This window comes from Eubalaena glacialis, chromosome 10, assembly GCF_028564815.1.
Source record: "Eubalaena glacialis isolate mEubGla1 chromosome 10, mEubGla1.1.hap2.+ XY, whole genome shotgun sequence".
NCBI lineage: Eukaryota > Metazoa > Chordata > Mammalia > Artiodactyla > Balaenidae > Eubalaena > Eubalaena glacialis.
This window is the reverse complement of record NC_083725.1, coordinates 41,694,666-41,720,411: the sequence shown is the minus strand read 5'-3', so window position 1 is coordinate 41,720,411 and position 25,746 is coordinate 41,694,666. Positions and strand designations below refer to the sequence as shown.

Here is a 25,746-nt window from a genome sequence, read left to right as displayed (position 1 = left end):
CGTTGGAGCAGTCAGAACACACACAACATTTATCAATTAAGCTTGCCATCTTATATGCGTGTGGTTTGTGGTGCCCCAAAACAATTACAATAGTAACATCAGAGATCACAGATCACATAATGCATATAACAATACTTTAAAAGTTTGAAATATTATGAGAATTATGTTACACAGTGACACAAAGTTAGCAAATGCTGTTGGGAAAATGGTGGCAATAGACTTGCTTGATGCAGGGTTACAAGAAACCTTCAATTTGTAAAAAACACAATATCTGCAAAGTGCAATAAAATGAGGTATGCCAGTAGTAGCAGGTCATTCACTTTCCTTTTTATGTAATACTCATTTTTATGTAATATTCTATTGTATGAATATACCTCTGTTTCCAGACTTGGGCTATCATGAATAAAGCTGCTATGAATATCCTTGAACAAGGTTTTTGTGTATTATGTGTTCACTGAGCTTGGGAAAATATGTAGAAAAGGTCATATGTTTAGTACATAATTAACTTTGTGAGCAATTTCCATATCGTATGAGGGCTGTAGATGTTTTGGCTTCTCATCAACATTTGGTGTTGTTAGTCTTACTAATATTAATTATTTTAGTGGTTTTATAGTAGTACCTTATGAGAATTTTATTTTCTTGATAACTAATGATGGTAAGTACGTTTTTCATGTGTTTATTGATCATTTATATGTCTTCCTTTGTGAAGAATCTAATTTAATACCTCTGTGCATTTTTAACTGGCCTATTTGTCATTTTATTAACAGTTAGTAGAACCTTTTTACATATTGTGGATGAAATGTCATATATATGTATTCCAAGTACGTATTTCTCCTGTGATTTCAAGTTTCCATGGGACTGTAGTTTCCCTGGCCTCTTTAGATGAGTTAAAACCTAGATCCTGGCTTGTTCTCTTTGCCAGTTTGGGGACTGGGGTGGAATTGAAGCATCTCAGGACACGGTGTTTGGTGATAAAGTCTGCACCAAGTTACTCTCACCTCTCACTCTCATCAATGGATCCTCCCATGAGAGACCACACAGAAATTCTCTTTCAGCTTCTAAGCATTCTGGGGGCTGCTGCCATGTCTGTAATTCTCTAGTATCTTGGCTGGGAAGGACAGAAAGAAGAGTCCTTCAGGAGTTGGTCAAGCTGACTATACACTTTGTTATTGACTTCCCAGCTTTGCTGGCAACCAGCATCAATTCTGCACACACTTATTAAAATGTTTTATTGAGCACCTACTTAGTTCTTGAGTTATATCAGTGAAACAAACAAACATGCCAAAGCCAAATCAAACAAAACATGTTTTTGTTAACATAACAATGGCCCTTCCTCTTATGGAACTTCCATTATAGCAGGAAAAACAGGCAATAAACAGTAGATATAATAAGTGATTAAGTTATATAGTATGCTAGAAGGTGATAAGAGCTATGGAAAATAAAATTGTAGAGCTGTATAGGACAATTGGGAATATGTGTATGTTTGTGTGGAGGGGAGGTGTAGGTTGTAATATTAAAAAGAGCAAACCAGCAAAGGCCTCACTGAGAAGGTTACATTTCAACAGAATTGGGAAATAAGTGAAGGAGTCAGCCATGAATATACCTGAGGGAAGAGAAGTCCAGTGAAAAGGCACTGAGGTATGGATATACCTCACATGTTAAAAAATAGCAAGGAAGTCCATGCAGCTGGCATGGAGTAAACAAGGGGGAGAATATTAGAGAATGAGGTGAAGGTGTGCATGTAATGGGGGAAGGGCATGTAGGACCTTGTAGATCATAGTGGGGACTTGAGCTTTGTCTGTGAATGAAATTGGGTCACTGCCCTGACATTATCCCCTTGTCATTTGCTTGTCCTGCTGCCTTCCAGGCCTGCCATACAGACACGGGACCTATAGCAACGTGTGAGAAGAAAGGACACGAGTAGAGTGTGCTTCCCAAAGCCTGTCCCCAGCTGGAGGCATCTGGGCCTCTCCCCTGTAGGATATTTCCTCCCCCATGCTGGTTGGGTCTATCTGCTCACTCACAGTTTTCTCACTGTTTGTGTCTGGTCTATTATTTCCTGTACTAGAAGTCCCTGTACTTCTTGGCATTGGTTCAGAGGAAGGAGCCACAGTGGGACTGGCAACTTGCTCAAAATTTCTGAGCATGTATTTATTATGTTGGTAAACAGAAAAAAATATTTGAAAATAAACATTATACAAATAATTTGCTATAAAATTGAGACACTGTTAATCACAGAGCACCACAGGAAACCTATGGTAAATAATCTGACTGGATGAGCAAAAAAGACAATCTGTGTAGTACTGATATTTTTTCAGCAGCAGTAGTTAACTTCTGCAAATTTACACTTGCAAAATGTAACCTGAAGTGCACTCAGAGTGTCCTGTAAGGAAAGCTGCCAGGGGGACAAGACCCAACAATAATATTCAGGGATAAGAGCTAACTTTATGAAGATAGCTAGGAGAATAGCTGAGAAATCTAAGCAGTTTACTCATAGTTATGCAGTAAAAGTGAGGGTGCAGAGTTGTGCTGGCATCAATCTCTGACTTTTCTCACTAAGAAATTGGAGATAACTCCCCAAAATGGAGCTGAGGGAACACATAAAACTGCCTAATCCAGGGCTCCCTCCAGAACCCCTAACCAAAGCTCAATAAATTCCTTCCTTTATTTGACTTAAGGCTTAATTTGAAGTTAAAATAAGTGAGGAGGATCAATAACTAGTCTTCCTTCCCTTATGTTCTGCATAGTCCCTGAGAAGGATGAGTACTTGAAATTCTATACATCCTAAATATTTTCCCACACACTTGCATTGTGAATATGCCTAACCTAGAGACAAAATATTTGAGAATGTGATTACTATGAGAAATGTAATTACTGAAAATATCATAGAATATTGGTAAAGAGCTTTTCTCTATGGAAACCTAAAGATGAACTATGACCTTGACATCCTCAGCACTCATTTAAAGCTAAATTGTGTAAGTTCATGAAGCAGTACGACATAGTTAATATAGAATATGTCCAGACTGAAGTTAAATAAGGTTGTACTTATATGTCTGTGCCTTGTTATTACCTAGAGATTCAAATAAAATACTGAAATATCTGGTTTCTCAGAAAAACATCTTCTTTGGGCTGAGTAGAAATATTTTTTCCAGATCCTTTGTGAGAATCAACCATCAGTTATTTCTGCACTTGAACCTGCTGTTAGTATTCAGGAGGCCAAAATTTGCTTAGTTTTAGGATCAGATTTGTACTGCCCTTTTCCATGAAAGAAATAGAAAAATCCTGGAAATAAAATGAAAGATAACGATCGTGTTAGACAAATAGTGATTTTTCCACATGAACACTTGAAAAAAAATACAAGTTTCCATGAATGCAATTTACTTTCATATCTAAGTAACAGCACATATGCTATGTCACTAGTAACAAAATGGAGAAACTGGATAGTCTTTACCTCTGTCTTCGAAAACAGCATCAACATTTTTGCCAATTCCAGGGAAATCATGAATTATCTCTTTGGGATAACCTGCATCCGTGGACTGCATGTTTTCATCATACCTGGTTAAAAAAAAAAAGAAATATTGGAATGTGTGGTAAATATAATAACAAAAAATAACACTTAGCATTCACAAAGAACTTTTCATGTGCCAGTCACTGTTCTAAGTGCTTTGAGTGTACTGATTCATTTAATCTTCTCAACAAATCTGGGAGGTAGATGCTATCTTTATCTCCACTTTGCTGAAATCCAATGGCTGCTTAAAACAATTGTGGGTGGGTGCATCATTGGTGTAAATTAATAGGAACTTTTAACTGGAAAGGGTCCTGTTTCAATAGGGTTATGGGAGACTCAGACAGACTAGACCATCCCTAAAGAGGCATCAACTCTAAAAATCTGATTCAAATTTTATCTCAGGCTCCATCCTTTTAAAAAATCTCCTTTTTGAACTCAATGCTACAAGTTCCTTGCCTTCCAAGGACAGGCGTGGTGTGATGAAAACAGGCAGGAGACTAAATGACACTCGGCCTGGCTGCATCCATTCACAGAAGGAGGATGGAGTTTCAGCACAATTTGAGAATAATTTTAAAAGGCAACTCTCCTTCCACTAAGGAGGGATCTGATGCCCTAAGAGCTCCAAGTGTCTGTGTTTACCTCCAATACTCACTGGGGACAAAGAAGTACGTCTTTGCAGTTTCCTCCTCATGAATGGCAGCATCGATGTTCTTTACCTTTCCAGGGAAGCCAAAGGAGCTGTAGATGTCCCTGGGGTATCTGGACAGTATCTCACCCACCTCAGCAACCCAGTATTTATTGCCTGTCAAACAAAAAAATGGCTATGAAACGATTTGCCTGGGACTCTGGAAGACATCAGGCAGGGTTTCCTCCAGATGTTCACTTCATGAGAAGTGGATGCGGGGACTTCTTTGGTGGTGCAGTGGTTAAGAATCCGCCTGCCAATGCAGGGGACACGGGTTCGAGCCATGGTCTGGGAAGATCCCACATGCCACGGAGCAACTAAGCCTGTGGGCCACAACTACTGAGCCTGTGCTCTATAGTCCGCGAGCCACAACTACTGAAGGCTGCGTGCCTAGAGCCCGTGCTCCGCAACAAGAAAAGCCACCGCAATGAGAAGCCCACGCACCGCAATGTAGAGTAGCCCCAGGTGGCCGCAACTAGAGAAAGCCCTTGCACAACAACGAAGACCCAATGCAGCCACAAATAAATAAATAAATTTATTTTAAAATAATAAGAAAGGGGGGGATGGAATGTTTTGTTCCCAAGGGAGGTGCACCTGAGTAGGGCATTTCTCTCTAGTGTGACTGGCTCACTTCTCCAGCTGCACAGGGAGTGTGGGTGGGCACGAGTGGTCCTGCAGGGGTGGGAGGACAATGCACACTTCTACATCTGACTGGAAGACACCTCCGAGCTCTTGGCTAGGCTGGGTCCTGGCAAAGGATTCTGCATTTGTTCATTTAGTTACCCCAGAATATTAATTTATCTTACATCATGAAGGCAGAGTATCTCTGCACAAATACACATTACCACCTCACAAAAAGGCAGTTTGAAACATCATATATATAAATCCTTATTTTCATGATATACACTTTAAACCGATCTTTTTCAAGATTCTTTACTTATTTAAACTATTTTAAATTATTCATGTTACTTTGGTGATAGGGTCAAATGTCTCTATATTTTGTGCATATAAAAGCCAAACTCCTGAATATTTTTAAAGAGCCGAATGTTTAGCATAATGAACACAAAGCCAGTGTTGGTTATTGGAATATGATTGGATATGGCAGAATCCAAGCATTTTGTCCATCAATTCACTGTAGCTCATCTATCCATGTGGACAGTGGGTGGGGGAGTCACTCCATTCCTCCCTTAAAGTGGTAACGTATATTTATGGACTCTCTCAGAATACCAAAGAACAAGTATTTGTGTTCTATTTCTTGTAAATGTGGCATCATATCTATATCTATATAGAGAAATCTGTATATAGGTCTATAGATATAGATGTGTATATTGACCCAGGCCAAATTTCCATATATATATGTTCTACTTCTTGTAAATGTGGCCTGAGTTGATATAGATATAGGTATATATAGACATTCATATAGATATGGAAACTTGGCTTGGGTTGGTAGATAGATAGATACAGAAATAGAGGTATTGATACATACATATAGATATACTGACCCACTGACCCAGGCCAAGCATCCATCTAGATATATGTTCTACTTCTTGTAAATGTGTCCTGAGTTGGTATCACTCTCTCGTACTCTCTTTTCCTCTCTCTCTCTCTCACTATATATATAGGCCATTTACCTACATTATATCCTGTCTCACAAAAGTCCTACATGGAAGTGGATGAGAAATTGAGGTCAGGTTGATTTCAGGAGGCTAGAGGTGGTGTTCAAGGCTAGTAAGAGGCAAAGGCTGCTCAGAATAAGCTCTTCTTTTTTATGATCTTTCAGCTGGGAGTTTTGTTGTGTTCATTTCACAATCATAGATACTGGAGTAACAGCACAGCAGAGACTTCCACATGGGCTAATGGAAGTGTTTCCAAAACTACAGAAACCAAATGGAAGCATCATAGCAAGCCAGCCCTGGGCAATAATAAAGGATTCTACAAAGACTGACGCATGGAAAGAACCGTCCTTGTCAGTCTCTGTAGCAGACACCGTTGATGTCCAAATCCCTGGACCCACCACCAAAGTTACAGGAAGCTTCAGCAGATGGTCCCCATAAATCCCTCTCAGCCTTGAGCTTTCCCCAGCCCCAGGAGCAGGCTGGGCCAGTGCAGCACCAGCCAAGGTGCTGACTAGTTGACACTTTCAGGAACATGCTCAAACAGAGAAAGAAAATGTTCGTGAAAACACCTCAGGTCCCTTGCCCTTTGGTGGGACAGTTCTGAAGTATGCCCTGTGAGGACTTTGAAGGGTCTGAAGTGGGACTGGGCCCCTCCTGGCCACAGTGGTAACCCATTCATGGGCACACCCCTGTTGGCTCTACTCCCTTATCTGTCTCAATTACTTACTCTTTGACTATGCCTAAGGGATCACCTCCAGACCAACTATGTGTTCCCAAATCCTTGTGTCAGTACCTGCTTCAATCTTCCCCCAAGTGGCTAAGGACCTTGTGCAAATCTGTGACCATGTCCAGGTTTCAGTTCCCTCAAGGGTAAATGTCAAGGTCACAGGGAATGTTCTGAGGGGTCCCTTTCATTGCCATATTCCAACTGTACCTGAACTCTTCCTGCCAAATGGAACTTTTCCTTCACACAATTTTTTAGAGAGGATTTTCATGACAAACTAACAGCTTGCTATTAAAACAGAAGATGAAGGAAGAAAGGAAAGAAGAAAGGAAGGGAGATAGGGAGGAAGGGAGAAAAAAGTAAGGAGGGAAGAAAAATTTAACATCTTCCGGTATTGATCCATGCATATCTATATTTACCAATACAAATGTAAATGTATTATAGCAATATCTGTCATTATCTTGCATTTCTTTCTTGTGTAGGTACTGACACACAATAGTAAAAATCATGAAACATTTTATAGGATCAGGGAGACTTGCTGACTCCCTTCAAATTCCTAGTAATTTTCATCTTTTGGAGGACCAAAACTATGAGAAAGCATAATTTGCTTCTCAATCCTTCAAGGTATCAATTTGGTAGGAAGAGGAGGCCAGATCCACAGGTGTGAGGGGGAACCTCAGCCTTTTTGAGTCTACACACTTCAGAAGGAGTTCCAGGATTTCTGTTCCTCTCTGGAGGAAAGCATGATGTGTGACTGCCCATATCTGCCTGAGGGGGTGTCCTCATGAACTCAGGGGGATTCTCCTTGCAATGGCTTCTTCCCTTCTCTGGGGACAGAGGCCTGTCAGGATCACAGGCTTTGGGATAGTCATCTTTTCCAGGTTGGAAGGGGAGATACATAAATGGTGTCCTTCCTGTCTGGGCTCCAGGCTACATTGCCCTCAGCACATTGTAGAGATCTTATCTAAGTAGTGTTATACAGAACAACCTATTTTCTCTAACTCACTAACATGTTTATCATCCTAGAGAGGGAAGTAGTGAAAGGAATTGCAAAATCATTTCTCACTCCATTGCTCATAAGCCTGTGGTCTTTAACAAGGCAAATCCTGTCTGCCTAACTAACTCTACATATTTGTATGTGTGGTAGTAGTTGAGTGAAGTCCTTATAATATCTTTTACTTCATGAATTTTTTGAAGATTGAATACCTTACCTGTGATAAAAATATTTTGAAGAATAAATCATTTAATGCAAATGCACTATTATGAAAATTAAAAATCAAAAATATATTACTAGAGTGACATATAAAACATCTAATGAAATGTCAGAACAACCTAAAAATATGTCAGTGTTAATGGTGATTTTTTTAATAACTGTTTTTATTTTTAAAATTTATTTATTTAATTTATTTATTTTTGACTGTGTTGGGTCTTCATTGCTGCGCTTGGGCTTTCTCTAGTTGTGGTGAGCAGGGGCTTCTCTTGTTGCAGAGCACAGGCTCTAGGCACGCAGGCTTCAGTAGTTGTGACTCTCAGGCTCTAGAGCACAGGCTCAGTAGTTGTGGTGCAAAGGCTTAGTTGCTCCGCGGCATGTAGGATCTTCCTGGACCATGGCTCGAACCCGTGTCCCCTGCATTGGCAGGCAGATTCTTAACCACTGTGCCACCAGGGAAGTCCCTTAATACCTGTTTTTAAAGAAAGAAAATTCCCCACGAATTTTGGTTACAGCAGCAAATGTTAACTTGCTATCACAATTTTGTGGTACTAGTGGTTCTTGCGGCTGGATGGGATTTTTGGAAGGTCCTCAAGAAATGAATAAAGGTTCTGAAGTAAGGTTAAGCTGGCATATTATGTTAACATAGAAACACTTTGAATGACGGCTCTGTCTTAGAAAACACAGCTAATAGCTGTTTATTTGAAATGCATATATAAACCAATAATTGCTTGTGCAAGGTGCCTTTCTTTGTGCTCACCATAGATGGTCTGGATGGCATTGAACTGATGTCCTTCTGAGATAGCCGGACATCATCAGGGTAGATGTATCTGGGGTACATCAAAGAACCAATGTCATCAGTGTGAAAGAATACAAGGGAATGGCCCAGTTCATGTGAGGCAGGGTTGTCAGATTTTCCTGTGTTACTACTTTTAACAACATTTTCCCCATAGATGCTTGAACATATTTGATCCACGGGGATAGATTGCATTTAATTATCCATTCACATATGCATTCATCTATTCAACAGATATTTACTTAATATCTTCAGTATTCCAGTCACTTAAGGTGGAGAGAGGAGAAATGGGTCAGTACATTTTCCATGGTACCTTGAATTTGTGCTATAAGAGATTTGTACAAAGTGCACAGAAGACAGACATTAGTTCCCCTGGAAGACTCGGGCAAGGGGAGACAGTAGAGTTAGCCTGGCTCTGTGGTTCCTGACCTGCATTAACCTTCATTCCTCCTCTTGGAGGTTTGTCAGATCTACATATCCATACCCTTTTTTAATCTTTTTTTTTTTTTTTTAGTTCAATTGCTTCAAAAATAACCTCATTCTAAGCAATGATATCCATGGAAACATGATTAGTATTTTGATTTAACATTCAACATTATCCCTGTACTACATACAATCATCTGTGCCTACAGTGGTTTGCTTTCCACCCTTTGGGAAAAACCTGAGGGTTTCTCCTCCCTTCTCAGCAATCCAACCTCCTTTTCTGAGAGCATGAACTCGACAGGCAAAGTAGAGGGAGCGTTCATGCTGTATTCTTCCTCTTCCTCCTCTTTCCTTCTGAGCCCATTTGATTTCACAGAATTCCACGGGCTTTACAAATCTCTGCTCTCAAACTGGTGACCCCAACATTACCTTGTACATAGTAAGTACAAGGTAATGGACTCGTGTGGACTTCCAATGTATGATGGGTAAGAATTCATTTTGCTCCCTGTCAATTTAGTGTTTAACCACAACTTCCTCATCTTAATGGAGTATTACATGAGTGCAAGCAGAAAAGGGGAAGTGAATGAATTTCTCAGGAGTAATCAAATCTTTTTTTTTTACAGAGTACTTCCGATGCCTGCAAAGGCAAGGGACATCAGGAAAGGAGGTATTTTCTAGGACAGGTGGCACACAAGCCATTTTTCCCAGCCAAGGTGAGGGAGTATGTGCACTGAGTGGAGGGGCTGTCACCTCAGTTCTTCTGGTGCTTCCAGCCAGGGATTTCCAATCTCAGTCAGTAGCCACAGTGATAGGAAAGGGGACCCCTGGTGAACTCAGGAAACCATGATTGTGGTTTAATAAAGACTCATACAATAATAAATCTAGGGGTTATTCAGTATAGTGCTTGGCAACTAATTTTTTTAATTGCTATACACTTTGCCCAAGCAAAATCCTTTGTATGTATCCTCCACATAGATGAAATTAAAGCAGTTTTACTCTGATTGAGGTGGAGTGGAGGTTGGTATACTTAGTCCTCCACTTCTAACCTCTGGTCCCTCACTCCCCCGCTGCCACAGTCTTTGGGATAATTGCTCATGCTAGAGAGCTCTAATGAGTGAGGGCATGTGCTGACTGCTGACTTTTTCCTTAAATAGTTAAATAATCTCCAGTCCATTCTTGTTCTTGGTGTTCTTCACTGCTGACAGTGTGGAAGCCCTCATGATACATTCCTTCCTATACCATACGTTCCATCTTAATATCAACTATAAAATGTTCTTTTATGCTCAGAAATCCAACTTAATTTGGTTCTGTTTCAAATTTTCAACTCATTTTGAGGTTGAGTTTCTTTTCTAACTGTTTTAAGCAAATCTTGCCAATGGTCTTTGATCAGAAGCATTCATCATTTGATGTGTCATGTTGAGGAAGCTCCACCCCATACCATCTCATCATATTTTATTTACTCCTTAGTCAATCATTTTCACATGATAATTGACAGTTAATGAATACCTACTGTGTGCTGGGTGCACTCTCTGAGACTTTGTATATTTTGTGCATTTAATCCTTACAAGACTCAGCTGGTAGAAAATGGAATTTGATCCCATTTAAAAAATAGTAGGAAGTTGATGCTCAAAAAGGTTAAGTAAGTAACCCAAGATCAGAGCACAGGTGAGATGTGGAAAAGGCTGCTGAACCCTCGTCAGTCTGACCCTAGAGTTCTGGTAGTCTTCATTCATTATGCTCCAGTGTCCCCAGGCCTGAACACATTTACACATTCTAGAAGTTCTCACTCCTAAGTGACAGCAAATATCACAAGGAATAAGAATTGGCACAATTATCTCCCACATTCCCATGAGACTAGGGAAGAAGACTTCCCATGGCACCAAAGGTCTGATGGGAAGGACCTACAGTCCTAACCAGGTCTTTACTTCACATGGTATCCTTTTAGATTTTACCATGGAAATCTCCAGCTGGAAGGAGATTAGTTAAGAAATGAAATCACACTTGATATGTGATGACATGGTCCAGGGGAGGCAAGAGGGCAAAATGAAACTACTACATGGAATTTGTAACCAGATTGACTTTCGTTCAAATTTTGTTTCCACAGTTCACCAGCTCTGTGACCTTGGGGGAGTTACTAGCTGGTAAAGTACAGATCATAAAGGTTAGAATGTGGAAGGTGTGCTGTAAGTGGTAGACCCCTTCTCCTTGCCTTTGCTTGTGTAATGTGTGGCATTCCAGGTTTCCTAAGACTGTAAAAACACATGGGCACAGTTTAGATTTATTCTCCTAGTCTCAGTGCTCTTATCATCCTTCTGCTTGCCTGGGAAATTCACTCCTCACCTTAATACTAGATGCAGTATCATTTGGGTATCCCATGGGTACAATATTTGCTCTACCTTGCTTTTTCTGCCTGAATTCAAAGGCCCAAATGTTGTTGTATAGCTTTCATTAGTGGAGCACTTTGCAAACATTTCATTTAATTATCTAAGATTCCTCTTCAGTTTTTTTCCTTAAAGGACAGAATTCTTATTTCCATTTTATGATTTTCCCCTAAAGGAACTCCTCTGCAGTGGTCATTAAGACATTCACGGATATTACTATCTCACTGGGAGGGGTTTCATGAAGATGAAGGAGCTGAGAGAACCATCTCCCTCCTCACCCAGCTGCTCCAACAAGATGCTGTCTGAGGTCAGAATTTGTCTCTCACTGCTAGTCTGCTGCCACAACCACCATTAATGGTAAAATTGATTGTCACTGTTGGCTAAAATTGGGCAGACTGGAACAATGCTGTTGCAGCCTGGTGCAAAGCAGCCATATTGCAATTCTTGAGAATCAAGGCAAATGTTCTGTCTACTGGCTGTGAAAGATGATAAAGGGCCCTCTTTGACCAACTCTAGTCAGACCCCACTAAGCCCTCTAGGCCTCAACCTTGGCGTCCATTCTTTTTTGGGCCTGCATTGTCCAGTTGTAGCAAGAATCTTCTTAAAGTCAGGTTAGCAGAACACCCTACCCTCGATATCTCTAGGTATTTGATTGCCTTGGTCTGCCTTCAGCAAGAATCCTGTCAAGTCAATTTAACCAGAATCTCCCTCAACCTTAATGCTTCCTTTTAATAATTTTCTATCCACTGACATCCACACTGCTCTTTGGCTATAAATCCCCCCTTGTCCATGCTGTATTCAGAATCAAGCCTAGTTCTATACCAAGTCTCTCTCCCCCTATTGCAATAGCTCTTGAGCAAAATCTGATTTTACCATGTTGACTGCTGTCCAGCTCTGGTTTTTTTTTTTAAGGAAGGAGAGGTGCCATAAAATCACCCTTGGGCCCTCAAAGTGGGCTCTTACTCAAGCCTCACTGTCCCACAGGGAAGTGTGATGATTGAGCTACTTGCTTCTAGGATCCTGTAATCCCCAAGGGTTGCTGTGGAAAGGTCCCTGCTGGTTTAAAGTGTGTCGCAGCCAAACTAGAAAGACCCAAAGGACTGCAACTCCTGTTGAGTCACCCTCACTTTCCCACCTTAATGTGAATCCTCTGGACCTCATTCCTCCCTCTATTGTCTCCCACTGTCCAGGATTTCTCATTCAAATTCACCTGAGATCAGAAATGTTTGTGCTCCTCGGATTCACATTTGCACCTCAGGGTGGTCACTTGATGATAAGAAGCAAGTTGCTTGTCTGTACCTGGAATCAGAAGTCTTTCAGAAGATCTTATTATTGCTATTTCATTTGCTCTGGTACTTTACTCCATCTATTAGTAATTTTCTATTTTTGCTACATTAATCAATATCTTTTCAGTGAAAATTTTTTCTCTTTCTTCCCCTTCTTATCCTTGTCCTCTTTAATCCCAAAAGAAACTTTCTAGGATCATACTTCTCCTTCAAGCTACTTCTCTGTCTCTCTTTTTTCCTTCATAACAACATTTTTTTTGCAAGGAGAGTTTATACTCCCTCCTTCCATTTCCCCATCTGGTACTTAGTGGATGATCCATAACTATTGACTGAGTGAAGGAACAGATGAAGGGATGGATTTTTCAGGTTCAATTACTTGCAAAAATACCTTACTCTATGATTAGATTAGTTTATTTTATCTTCTTTAGGATAAATAATTGCTTAAAATATCATAGAGAGAATGAGTGTATGTTGAGTGAATGGTCTGAGTGAGACATTGTACATATGGATTGATATCCTTTCCCAAGGTCATTTCATGTCAGCTTTGACTGCACGCTTTGTTCATTTTCATGCCAACAATATTTCCTCTTTTGTGTAATTTATCGAACAATCAGTAAGATATGCAGATTTATGGCATATCAGTACAGACAGAAACCACAGTCCTCGTACAAGCCAAAATATCTCTTAAGTGTAGCTCTTCCTAAGAAGTTCAAACCAAAATGGCTTGTAGTATGGTTCAGCTGAGAGTAGTCAGAACCAGCCTCTCCCAGCCCCCAACCCTGCGCACAAGGGTTTGAGATATGTGAGGATGCTCAGGACACCTCTGAGATCTTTGTCATGCTGCAATGACCAGACTATGACTTGTTTGTTTGTGTGTCTTTGATCGTATGTTTATCTCTTACCTTCAGATCTGTTTTCTGTGAATCATGTTTAGATGACGAATCAGATTATGTTCTGTTTTGCTAAATTTGCTTCTGTTTTTTGACAAAGAGGAATATTACACAATACAAAAAAACTACAAGATTTGTATGCATTCTATTTTTATTTTTCTAGGCTATTCATTTCTCAGTTCTAATTTATTATAATGCCAACTGGTTTGATCTATTGCTTTTCTTCAATTACTCAACACTTGATCAAATGTGCACTAGATGAAAGCAAAAATATTTAACATCTGTAGGGCTTTACACCTTTTACAAACATGATCTTAAGTCTGTCTTTGCAACAATCCTATAGAGCAATTAGGGCAGATACTATTAGTCACATTTGATAGATAAAGAAACTGTAGCCCCTCACAGTAATTAAGGTACTTGCCTGAGATTGCACAGCCAGCAAGTAGTGGAGGAAGGAATGAAACTCGGGTCTTTGGAGCACAAAACAAGAAACCAAGCTCTGAGTACATATCAGGAAACAATGCAGACATCTTGGCTTTTGAATGAATTGTTAAGGGAAGATAGATGATTTAGTAGCTTCACCTGTTTTCTCTTTGCTTATTGTCTGTATGTGTTTATTTGTATATGCTAACCTGCCGCAGACCGGCTGCAGAAAGCTGGGAGTTCCTGGCGGTGAGGGGTAAGGAACTGAAAAGCACCAGTATGGGATCAGAAGGGCCAAGACAACTGATGGTTGCAAGGCAAGTTTATTCAAAGAACATGATCACATATATAGGTTAGTTAAGGAACAGAAAGAAGGCAATAAATCAGTAAACCTTGTTTTCCACATGATCCTGTTGCCACCTGACTATGCGTCAGCATGCCCAGTGGGCCATTCTTTGGAGTTACAGACCGTCCCTTCAGGGCAGCACGTCCTTCTTCTGGGGAGCAACCAGGGGCTCTTTAGCCGGAGCAGACTCCTGGGATTAACCAGGGGCTCTTTGGCCAGAGCAGACTCCTGGAACGAAACTGGCCTCCAGCCATTTTCCTTTTTTACGCTCAAAACCACAGAGTCAGGAGTGCATACCAAGAAAGAGACAAGCAGTTCTCTGGAAAGCAGAAAGCTGATTAAGCTTACAGCTTGGGGGCTGCCACACTAACCATTTTTTCTTATCTCTCCTTTCCATTTTTATTTCAAATACAAGTTGTCAAAAGTCAACTTTACCATTTAGTCTTTAGGTAAGATATATTCTGTGACAAGAGTAATACGTACAGACAGCAATGGATACAATTACTGTTGGGACTGTGTAGTTCCTCATTTTGGGGAAGAGGTTAAGTACTTCTTCGCTTGCAAGAAGGATAACTTCATCTTATTAGGTGTAAATAAAAATGTCGCTTCATTGTCATATGAAAGTTCAACTATGTGTAGAAGAGTACATATGGAACCTGAGTAGCCAATGAAACGGACTGAGCCATTTATCAATTCATTGTTTGTTAGATACATATTTACCCATCAGTGCTTGTTATACAATAATGGAGATGATGCCAGTAAATAGTTCTCTTTTGTTGGCTAGCATCATGTTCAGTTGTGCCAGTAGTGGGCTCAGCAGGGACATTGGAAGAGACCACTTCAGTCTCTTTTCTTGTTTCTGGTGTGCTTCTCTCTCCAGGTTCTGCAGTGTGTGTGTCCTCCCCAGTGCCCAGCTCCTGTGGTGTGTGCATTCTCCAAGTCTGACTCCTGCTGATATGACCCAGTGGCCAGTAGTTTTCCATGACATTCCTTCAGTTAGGTTTGCAGTAGAATGCCTCCCAAGGCTCCTCCTTGTAAACAGTATCCCATGGCACCCCCTTGGGCAGCTTTCTAGAAAGTCCCTGGAAAGTTCCAGAAAGTTACTGGTGCACCACCTCAGCAACTTCTCTACCATCCAGTAAGCTGCAGCCACGTCCTCTACAGTGAGGTTTGGATTGAAGTCTTCAAGTGAGAGAAATCATTTGGAGCTCTATCTCAGCTGTTGACATAGATTGTATCTGTTATTCATGTATTCTTTAGAGTTCTCCTTACTTCTCACTGGCCAATCTTTCATGACTTCAGTCCTCTTTTATAGTTAATAATTCTTTATATTAAACTTTCCCTGCTCAAATTACTATACAGTTTCTGTCTCCTCTTTGGACCCTGACTGATAAAACAAGTGTATGTTTTCCAGGAAATTTTCTCAAGAGTACAGTAATGGTAATGCCATGTTCAGCCTTTACAGTACTAATTTCCATAAATCCATTATCTCTATTCTCCTGAGCATGCCACATTCTGGGGGACTTTATCTTGGCTAGCTAGCTTCTTATTAACAGTAACAGATCTTGGCAAAATGGACATGAGTTTTCCACTGGGCATTCTTTGGAGATATAACTAAAGAAAACTTAAAGGAGTTGCATGTTTATATAGTTCGTTAAATTTTGGAAAATACCACTTGCTGTCTAATAGTTCCTGTGATCTGTCTGACATTCTTCTGTGGGATCAAGGAGAGATGATAAAATTGAATAATCTCCAAACTTTTTCAAACACTGAAACTTGACTAAATATAAATATGGTTTGGGGTTAGAGATAGAAGGTAAGGGACATGGAGAGGAAATTCTAGTTCTACAACCCACATAGTGTAAAATTTTTAGAGATTCATGCAATATCAGGAAGTGGGTTAAATATGGTCTTTGTGTTTCCCATGGAGTGATTTTCATCTCCAAGTTCAACTGAAAAGGGAACTAACTACTAATGTTTACCAACGTCTCATTACTATTTTTATGATATTACCATTATTTTCTATAGGTATTGTTTATATGCAAGGAATTCAAGATGGTGCCTGTCACAAATACATGCTAATATTTTTAAATAATTTTTTATTTATCTGCATCTATTTTTATTTAATTTGTAATTATTATGATTTTTAATTTACCAAGTAATCACATTGTAAGCTAAAGGACAGAGAATTCCCATAGTCCTAAAACCCACAATTATATCTTAAAATATCAGGTGTTAACGGTGGGTAAAATTGGACCTCTAGAAAGGCCAGTGCCCTCCACCTCAGGCAAAGCATGGTACCTGAGGAAGAACAGACTCCAGACTACGCTCTCCTCAAAGGGAGAGCAGTCTGTTCTGGAGCTGAAGATGTATAGAAAGAGTGAATAGGGCATAATGATTTTCAGAGAAAACCCCTCCCAGGCCATGGCTAAGATCCCACAAGTGGCTCTCTCCATGAAACTGCACAAGCAGATTCGTGGCTTATTATTCTCCCTGGCTTTGTAAGCCCCATCTGAGATCATAGTTACTTTCAGCTTCTGCATATATGTATATTAATGGCTACTTATTTGTGTATCTGCATATCTATTTCTATATTTCCATACACACATATATGAATATGTAGGTGGGCACTCTGTGTGTGTGTGCATGTGTGTATGTATACATATATACAGACATATATTTATGCACATATATTTTTGTTTTCTGGGGATATATGAATTTAAAAGCATAATAACAGGATAATTTATTGAGATACTAGTTTGTATTACTTTGCCTTCTAATTTTTCCAAAATTTGTCAAGAAGGAAGCTAGATGCTTTGTCATCTCTAGACTTAAATTGGTTTCCAGGATAGGAAGTAAAACTCCTTCAAGGTAACATGTCTCTGCCCTTTGGAAATCTCAAGACCACCTGAATATCTAATCCCCCATGTCCTGCAGTGGAAGGGTTGAGGTAAAGCTTTGGAAAAGCATCAGAGGAGGAGGAGCAGCCCTTCAGTCTGGAGAATCCTACTCCACTTTCCAGCTCAGTGGAAACTATATGTGGGAAGCCAAGATCCAGAGGACATCTGTGGCATGATGAGAGAAGCCTGTTTCTCACTAGGCACCTAGAGGAAAGGTACCAGTTGATCTTTTTGGCAGGTGAGGAAAAATCAAGACTTAGATTATCCTCCCCAGTTGGGATGGGAGCGACACAGCTGAACTGACTTCAAAGTCAATGTTCTTTCCGGGTTTTGTGCTTTGTTCCCTAAAGTAATGACTTTGGGTCTGAGGAGAGCTGTGCATGTGTGAGGATGGAGGTGGTTCTTTTACACCTTCCAAGAAGCAGCCTTGAAAAAGCACAGGATTAGAGTCAAAGGGTCTAGGTTTGAGTTCCAGCTCCTCCATTTATAAACTTTGCAAACGTGGAGAAGTTCCTTAACCTATCTGATGCTCAATTGTAAAAAGGAAATTATAATGCTTCACCCACCAAATTTTTTAAAGCGTAATTATATTGATGAATCCTTTGCGAGTTGTGCTAATAAAAACTATAATTATTATCATTTCCCTAATAGATTTTCTCTGTGATCAGGTATATAAAGGGGAAATGTTGTACATAAGGTGTCTTTCTGGCATAAAAAGAGAGAATATAAACTAAAGTACTAAAAACATAGAACATGTATCATAGAACCCCCGAGTGATTGACACTGTAAGTAGCTTCATTGCAAATGCTGAATAATTTCATAATCATAAGCTCATAATTGGTTGGATGGAAGGCAACACTTTGAAGTAAGAGGATTAAGATTTTGGGGAGAGGAAGATAAAATTTTGAATCCTAAGTCTCTTCTCAACTAGGTATGAAGAACTTGGCCAGTTAATCTCTCTATGGAGATTGGTCTCCTTGACTGGAGAATAGGAAGAATGATAATAATATCTTCCAAAAAAAGGCTTTCGGGAGAGTTAAATGGAATAATGTGTGTGATGTATCTGTGGTTCATGGTTTGTCACACTGAAACACATTTCTCAATGAGTGCTCATTCTTCTTAGAGTTTCAAGAGATCTTTTAAAAAATCATCTAATTAAACTCCACGTGAAAGATGGGAAAATTGAGAAATGCTAGGTTGTTTTATTTCTTAGACACAAAACAACTGGAAAATGATTCAAGGAATAGAGTGAGAGCATTCAAAGTGGATTTCAACTTCCTAAAGGAATGTAACTCTTGAGGAAACTGCAATGAGAGAAAAAGAGAAAAATATTTTCAGCTGAATTCACATTATAAACTACACATTGAATCATGTCCTTTATCAATTTAGGAGCCTTGCCCAGGAGACAGCCATGTGGTCAGCTGTTCCTGCACAGTCATCATCACCACAAGTTAAATGTGATTCTAAGAATAATTGCTAAAATGGCATGTCTCCAAGAGGGACAAACTGTGCCCTAAAGTCAAGTATCTTGCAAAATCAAATTTTGGTTTAGCTAATGACAATGTAATACCACCCCATTAATCTTGTTGGGAAAGTTTTACTGATATAATCACTTAGAATTCAAATTCTGGATATCAACGATCTATCACTGCCATGTTCATTCTCCAGGGAAGACTCTTCCCAAAGAGCTGTGTTTACAACTGACCTTGCGGGGATCAAGTTTGTACAAATCTTTAAATATCTCTGCGGCAGATTAAAAAATATGGCCTCAAATTTTTGGCATTCTATTCCCCCCAGCTTTTGAAAGGTCTATGTCCTTTCCTCTTGAATCTGGGTGAATTCTATGACTGCTTTGATCATTAGAAAAAAGCAAAAATGACATAGTGCCTTAGGAGATTGGCAGCCTTCACTTTCTGTCTCAAAAATCTACCTTTGGGGCTTCCCTGGTGACGCAGTGGTTGAGAATCTGCCTGCCAATGCAGGGGACACGGGTTCGAGCCCTGGTCTGGGAAGATCCCACATGCCGCGGAGCAACTAAGCCCGTGAGCCACAACTACTGAGCCTGCGCGTCTGGAGTCTGTGCTCCGCAACGGGAGAAGCTGACAGTGAGAGGCCCGCGCACCGCGATGAAGAGTGGCCCCCGCTCGCCACAGCTGGAGAAAGCCTGCACACAGAAACGAAGACCCAACACAGCCAAAAGTAAATAAATAAATTAATTAAAAAAAAAATCTACCTTTGCTGAGGCTACATGCTATTAGGAAGACCAAGTCAACCAGATGGAGAGGCTGCATGGTGGGGGGTCAGGCTGTTTCCGCCCTTCCAGCCAGGCGCCGGACATGTGAGTGAAGAAGCCTGCAATGACCAGCGCCAGTAACCATCTGACTACAACCACATAAGAGCGTGTGAGAACTGCACAGCTGTAAACAGTTAACCCACAGAATCATGAGGGATTGTCAGTTTAAGCCACTAAGTTTGGGAATTTTTTTTGTTATGCAGCAATAAACAACCAGAAAATCTCCCTTGATTAAATCTTTGGGAGGCCAGGTCATTCCTTCCCCTGCTCACTTACTGGAATAATGTTTGTCTACTGAATTGCTGAAGAAATGTATCATGTAGTAGAGGGTAGTTTGGTGTGCTTCTTAGCTGACTGAGTACATTATTTCAAAATTTATATCCTGCTTGCTTCAAAAATAGATTTGATGCCATGATTGAATTATTATTGAATTAATGTGTGTAAACGAATCATGAAATAAATAAGGTAAGGTTAGTCATGAACTCTGTGGAGGCATTTAACTCAACTGTCATATATATTAAATAAAATTTCATGGTCTTAATCATAAGTTGAATGCTTCATAATCTTCTCTCCAAAATATACATCAAAAGTGCCTACTCTTTTTTTTTATTTTTTAAAAAATTAATTAATTAATTTTATTTTTGGTTGCGTTGGGTCTTCGTTGCTGTGCGTGGGCTTCTCATTGCGGTGGCTTCTCTTGTTGCAGAGCATGGGCTCTAGGCGTGTGGCCTTTAGTAGTTGTGGCTCATGGGCTTTAGAGCACAGGCTCAGTAGTTGTCGTGCACGGGCTTAGTTGCTCCACGGCATGTAGGATCTTCCCGGACCATGGCTCGAACCTGTGTCCCCTGCATTGGCATGCAGATTCTTAACCACTGCACCACCAGGGAAGTCCTGCCTACTCTTTTCTTGACTCTAACCAAACACCTTGGGACTCCCCAAACATGACATGTCATCTAATATCTCCATGCCATTGCTCATGTGGTTCCCTGCACTTAGAACACCCTTCCTCTCCAAACTGGTGGCTTGACAACTCCCACTCATTCTTTACTCTAAGATCAAACACTACTTCCTGCTTAGGCTTAGAGACCCATTTATTCATTCATTCAACAATCATTTATTGAGTACCTACTTCATGCTAACTATTGTGCTCTTGAGCAATTTAGAGTGGTAAATAATTCAAGGAAGTTGCATCCTGATATGAGGCAAATTTGAGGCACTAGTTATAATAGAGAGTGAAAGTATTTTGTGAGCACCTGGGCATGATGTAACACATCTGGGAGAACAAAGGGAGCATCTCAGAGAGGTAGCTCTTGAGCTGAGTCCCAAGCTCAAGGAGGTAGCTGGAAAGCAAGGGAGAAAATGTGTAGGGGAGAGCTTTTGTGGTTTGTTTGATTTTCTGTTTAACCAAGTCAATCAAATTGAACTACAGAAGGTTTATTGTAAGAAGTTTTCATGGCAACAAATAATAAAAGTACTTTGAAGAACAGGTAGAAAGGGAAGGTTTCCCCATCTCCTCTCCCAACTTTTCCCAATTCTCCCTGTTCCAGTTGCTGGGATCTCACTGTCTCTATCAGGATATTAGCCTTGGTGTTAACAGTTAGGAGTGTTGAGGATTCATCTGTTACAATACAGTTAGGTGCATAATTAATTTTTAGACCTGACTTTCAGTAGTCTGAATGCCAACTACATCCAGAAAATGCTTCAGTCAGTAGAGCTCCCTGATTTTTTCCCCTCTGTGTAATGCATATCTTTACTTGTATATTATAGGCTAGTGCTATTCAAAGTGTCCTCTTTGCTGGTCCAGGAATAGCTTGTTATTATTCTATAATGAGATAAGTACAAAAATGGGGAATAAGTGCTTTGAGGCTCTTCTAGAAGTTTGACAGAGATTTCTGTCTATTGAATCTAAAAATTGAGCACTCAAAACTTTGTCATTTCATTTTCTTAGTAATTACTTTTTATTGTATTTTACAAAAGTATTGGTCGATAATTTATTGGAAATTTAAGAAACTGGTCCTTCACAACCAGTGGTTTGAGAAGCACTGCTTTAGACCACAAGGTCTAAACACCTTCTAATACTTTAATTTCTCTCTACCTGGACCACCTCAGTCCCCCTTACTTTCTAAATTCTTGCTATTTGATTTTCCACTTAAGTGTTTTTTCCTCTTGATGGCCTCCCATGACTCATCAGTATTGGCTATTGGGATGGAACTTCTTCTAGGTGATCCCACAGCTCTGTGTGCTTCTGCCATATGGCCAAAGCACTTGTGATTGTATCACATAGACTGTTCACTTCTCTGTCTCCCTCTAGAGAATATAAGCTCTGGAAGAGCAGAGGCATGTCTGTAAAGCTCTATGTCTGTGTCTCTAATATAATTCCCATGGTACAGTAGACTTCACTGAATATCTAAGTGAGTGGGTTAATCAATGAATGAAGGAGTAGAGGAGGAACAACTGCCATCCAACCTCCAGGAACCTGTTTCATGCAAGCACCTCTTTCTCCACTTAGAGAGCAGTCAGGGCTTGCTTCTTAGGTAGATTGGCTTGAACTCTCTCTGCTCGTGGTCTTTGAGGCATAAAGACCCTTCCACTAGGTTTTCAGTCTCAATCCGGGGCTTAGGATAAAACTGCTTTCCAGGCTGCTCTCCCCTCCCTTATCTCCAGGTTGCTTCCTAGATGGCCTGGCCCAGTGTAACTTCCTAATGTAGTCCTAATTATGTCATCTTAGTCTTTTCCTTCTTCACTTTGCCCCTTCACCAATTCACAGACTTCTCCTCCTTAGGCTTGTTCATACCTGGATCATCTTAGGGCATTTCAAATGTGGTTCACACTTTCTTGCCCAAACCTGTACTTACTGCCACCAGGTCATCTTTTACCTTCTCTCTGTCTCTCCTTCTGTCTCTGTCCATCTGTCTCTCTGTCTCTGTCTCTGTTTTCTCTATCTGTGTGTGTTTTGCTCTGACTCTACTATTTCTCTGTCTCTTACAAGTGTATTTAACATCTGAACCCTAATACTTGTCAATAACAAGAAAAGATTTTTATAACTCAAACACGTCAGACTTGTTATCATTCATAATTTCATTAATGGCTACAAAAACTGTGTATTACTTGGTGCCTGGATAAGAAGGTAAAATAGAGAAAGACAAAGAAAAATACCCCAAATCAAGCAAGGGCATCAATGGCCAATTTTCCCTACCATAAAATTTTGCCTTTGAGCTCACCCTTGATGCAGTCGTACATCTTTCTATGTCACAGGTATCATTGCCAGATTTGGAACTCCAAAAAGTGGTGAGACATTTCTGCCTTCAGACCTTCTTGAGCAGGATATTTTACCTGAATTATCGGATAATTATTATGTATGTGTGACTCCAAATAAGATCATTCACTGTATTAGATATGTATGACTGGTTTAAAAATTACTTCAAACAGTGGATTAAAACAACACACACTATTTCCATTTCTGTGGGATAAAGTCGAACCATGGGTTTTCTGTATAGGATCTCAAGGAGTCACCTGGAGACTTGACTGAGGAAAACCCACTTCTGAGCTCACTCAGGTTGTATTTACTTACTTTCTTTTGTGCCTCATCACCACCATCCTATGGCTATTTATTGACAAGTCCCTGCCTATTCACAACCACAACACCCATCCATCTCTCCAAAGCTAGAACCACTTGATCCCTTCCTGAAGTTGCAGCCATATATTTTCCAATTTCTGGAACCGAAATTGACCAGAGGTAGGAATCACTAAAATATCCACTGCACATCTTTTTGAGAATTCTTCTCAATTCACCATTAGTGCTGGTCTTGTCATAACGTGGGAGTCCAAGTCTCTTTAATAGCCTTTGACTTTAGTTCGGAATAGTCTTTGACTTTACTTCGGGTAACTTATAGTCTGTCTTGTCTTTCTTCTAAGAAATACTTGTTCTAAGACTGGGTTGGCTATGACTGGTCTCCTCAGATTTAGGCTATCCCACCCGCACTCTTGCCTCATAATTTGGGGCTTTATTCTTGAACTAGAGGTTGGGACCCAGGTACCTAGTCGCATCCAAACTTCCAAGTGCTTGTGACATGCCTCTCTGTCTGAATTTCCCAGTATTTATTAGCTCAGAGTGTTCTCCAATGACTAACTTAATTAATTAATTAATTAAAACATATTTATTGGAGTATAATTGCTTTACAACGGTGTGTTACTTTCTGCTGTATAACAAAGTGAATCAGCTATACATATACATATATCCCCATATCTCCTTCCTCTTGTGTCTCCCTCCCACACTCCCTATCCCACCCCACTAAGTGGTCACAAAGCACCGAGCTGGTCTCCCTGTGCTATGTGTCTGCTTCCCATTAGTTATCTATTTTACATTTGGTAATATATATTAGTCCATGCCACTCTCTCATTTTGCCCCAGCTTACCCTTCCCCCTCCCCGTGTTGTCAAGTCCATTCTCTACATCTGCATATTTATTCCTGTCCTGACCCTAGGTTCTTCATAATCTTTCTTTTTCTTTTCTTTTCTTAGATTCCATATATGTGTGTTAGCATACAGTATTTGTTGTTCTCTTCTGACTTACTTCACTCTGTATGACAGACTCTAGGTCTATCCACCTCACTACAAAAAACTCAATTTCGTTTCTTTTTATGGCTGAGTAATATTCCATTGTATATATGTGCCACATCTTCTTTATCCATTCAACTGTTGATGGACACTTAGGTTGCTTCCATGTCCTGGCTATTGTAAATGGAGCTGCAATGAACATTGTGATACATGACTCTTTGTGAATTATGGTTTTCTCAAGGTATATGCCCAGCAGTGGGATTGCTGGGTCATATGGTAGTTCTATATTTAGTTTTTTAAGGAACCTCCATACTGTTCTCCATAATAGCTGTAGCAATTTACATTCCCACCAACAGTGCAAGAGGGTTCCCTTTTCTCCACACCCTCTCCAGCATTAATTGTTTGTAGATTTTTTGATGATGGCCATTCTGACCGGTGTGAGGTGATACCTCATTGTAGTTTTGCTTTGCATTTCTCTAATAATTAGTGATGTTGAGCATTCTTTCATGTGTTTCTCTGCTATCTGTAAATCTTCTTGGGAGCAATGTCTGTTTATCTCTTCTGCCCATTTTAGGATTAGGTTGTTTGTTTTTTTTGATATTGAGCTGTTTGTAAAATTTGAAGATTAATCCTTTGTCAGTTGCTTCATTTGCAAATATTTTCTCCCATTCTGAGGGTTGTATTTTCGTCTTATTTATGGTTTCCTTTGTTGTGCAAAAGCTTTTGAGTTTCATTAGGTCCCATTTGTTTATTTTTGTTTTTATTTCCATTTCTCTAAGAGGTGGGTCAAAAAGGATCTTGCTGTAATGTATGTCATAGAGTGTTCTGCCTATGTTTTCCTCTAAGAGTTTTATAATGTCAGCCTTATATTTAGGTCTTTAATCCATTTTGAGTTTATTTTTGTGTATGGTGTTAGGGAGTGTTCTAATTTCATTCTTTTACATGTGGCTGTCAAGTTTTCCCAGCACCACTTATTGAAGAGGCTGTCTTTTCTCCATCGCATATTCTTGCCTCCTTTATCAAAAATAAAGTGACCATATGTGCATGGGTTTATCTCTAGACTTTCTGTCCTGTTCCATTGATCTATATTTCTGTTTTTGTGCCAATACCATACTGTCTTGATTACTGTAGCTTTGTAATATAGCCTGAAGTCAGGGAGCCTGGTTCCTCTAGCTCCATTTTTCTTTCTCAAGATTGCTTTGACTATTCAGGGTCTTTTGTGTTTCCATACAAATTGTGAAATTGTTTGTTCTAGTTCTGTGAAAAATGTCATTGGTAGTTTGATAGGGATTGCATTGAATATGTAGATTGCTTTGGGTAGTATAGTCATTTTCACAATGTTGATTCTTCCAATCCAAGAACATGGTATATCTCTCCATCTGTTTGTATCATCTTTAATTTCTTTCATCAGTGTCTTATAGTTTTCTGCATACAGGTCTTTTGTCTCCTTAGTTAGGTTTATTCCTAGGTATTTTATTCTTTTTGTTGAAATGGTAAATGGGAGTGTTTCCTTAATTTCTCTTTCAGATTTTTCATCCTCAGTGTATAAGAAGGAAAGAGATTTCTGTGCATTAATTTTGTATCCTGCTACTTTACCAGATTCATTGATTAGCTCTAGTAGTTTTCTGGTAGCATCTTTAGGATTCTCTAGGTATAATATCATGTCATCTGCAAACAGTGACAATTTTACTTCTTCTTTTCTGATTTGG

The 25,746-nt window shown here is 39.8% G+C and overlaps 2 protein-coding genes across 2 annotated transcripts in view; both read right to left on the bottom strand.

Annotated features, from left to right (window-relative positions):
• Nucleotides 1–3,174, bottom strand: part of MMP8 (matrix metallopeptidase 8) — a 30,085-nt gene extending 26,911 nt beyond the window's left edge. Inside the window, exon 1 of the mRNA XM_061202636.1 lies at nucleotides 3,104–3,174. Coding sequence (XP_061058619.1) covers nucleotides 3,104–3,174 — 71 coding nt within the window. The remainder of the gene's footprint in view (nucleotides 1–3,103) is intronic.
• Nucleotides 3,175–3,208: 34 nt separating this feature from the next.
• Nucleotides 3,209–25,746, bottom strand: part of LOC133099834 (interstitial collagenase-like) — a 31,259-nt gene continuing 8,721 nt past the window's right edge. Inside the window, exons 2-4 of the mRNA XM_061203696.1 lie at nucleotides 4,148–4,310; nucleotides 3,452–3,555; nucleotides 3,209–3,282 (exon numbers count right to left, since the gene is read on the bottom strand). Coding sequence (XP_061059679.1) covers nucleotides 3,209–3,282; nucleotides 3,452–3,555; nucleotides 4,148–4,310 — 341 coding nt within the window. The remainder of the gene's footprint in view (nucleotides 3,283–3,451; nucleotides 3,556–4,147; nucleotides 4,311–25,746) is intronic.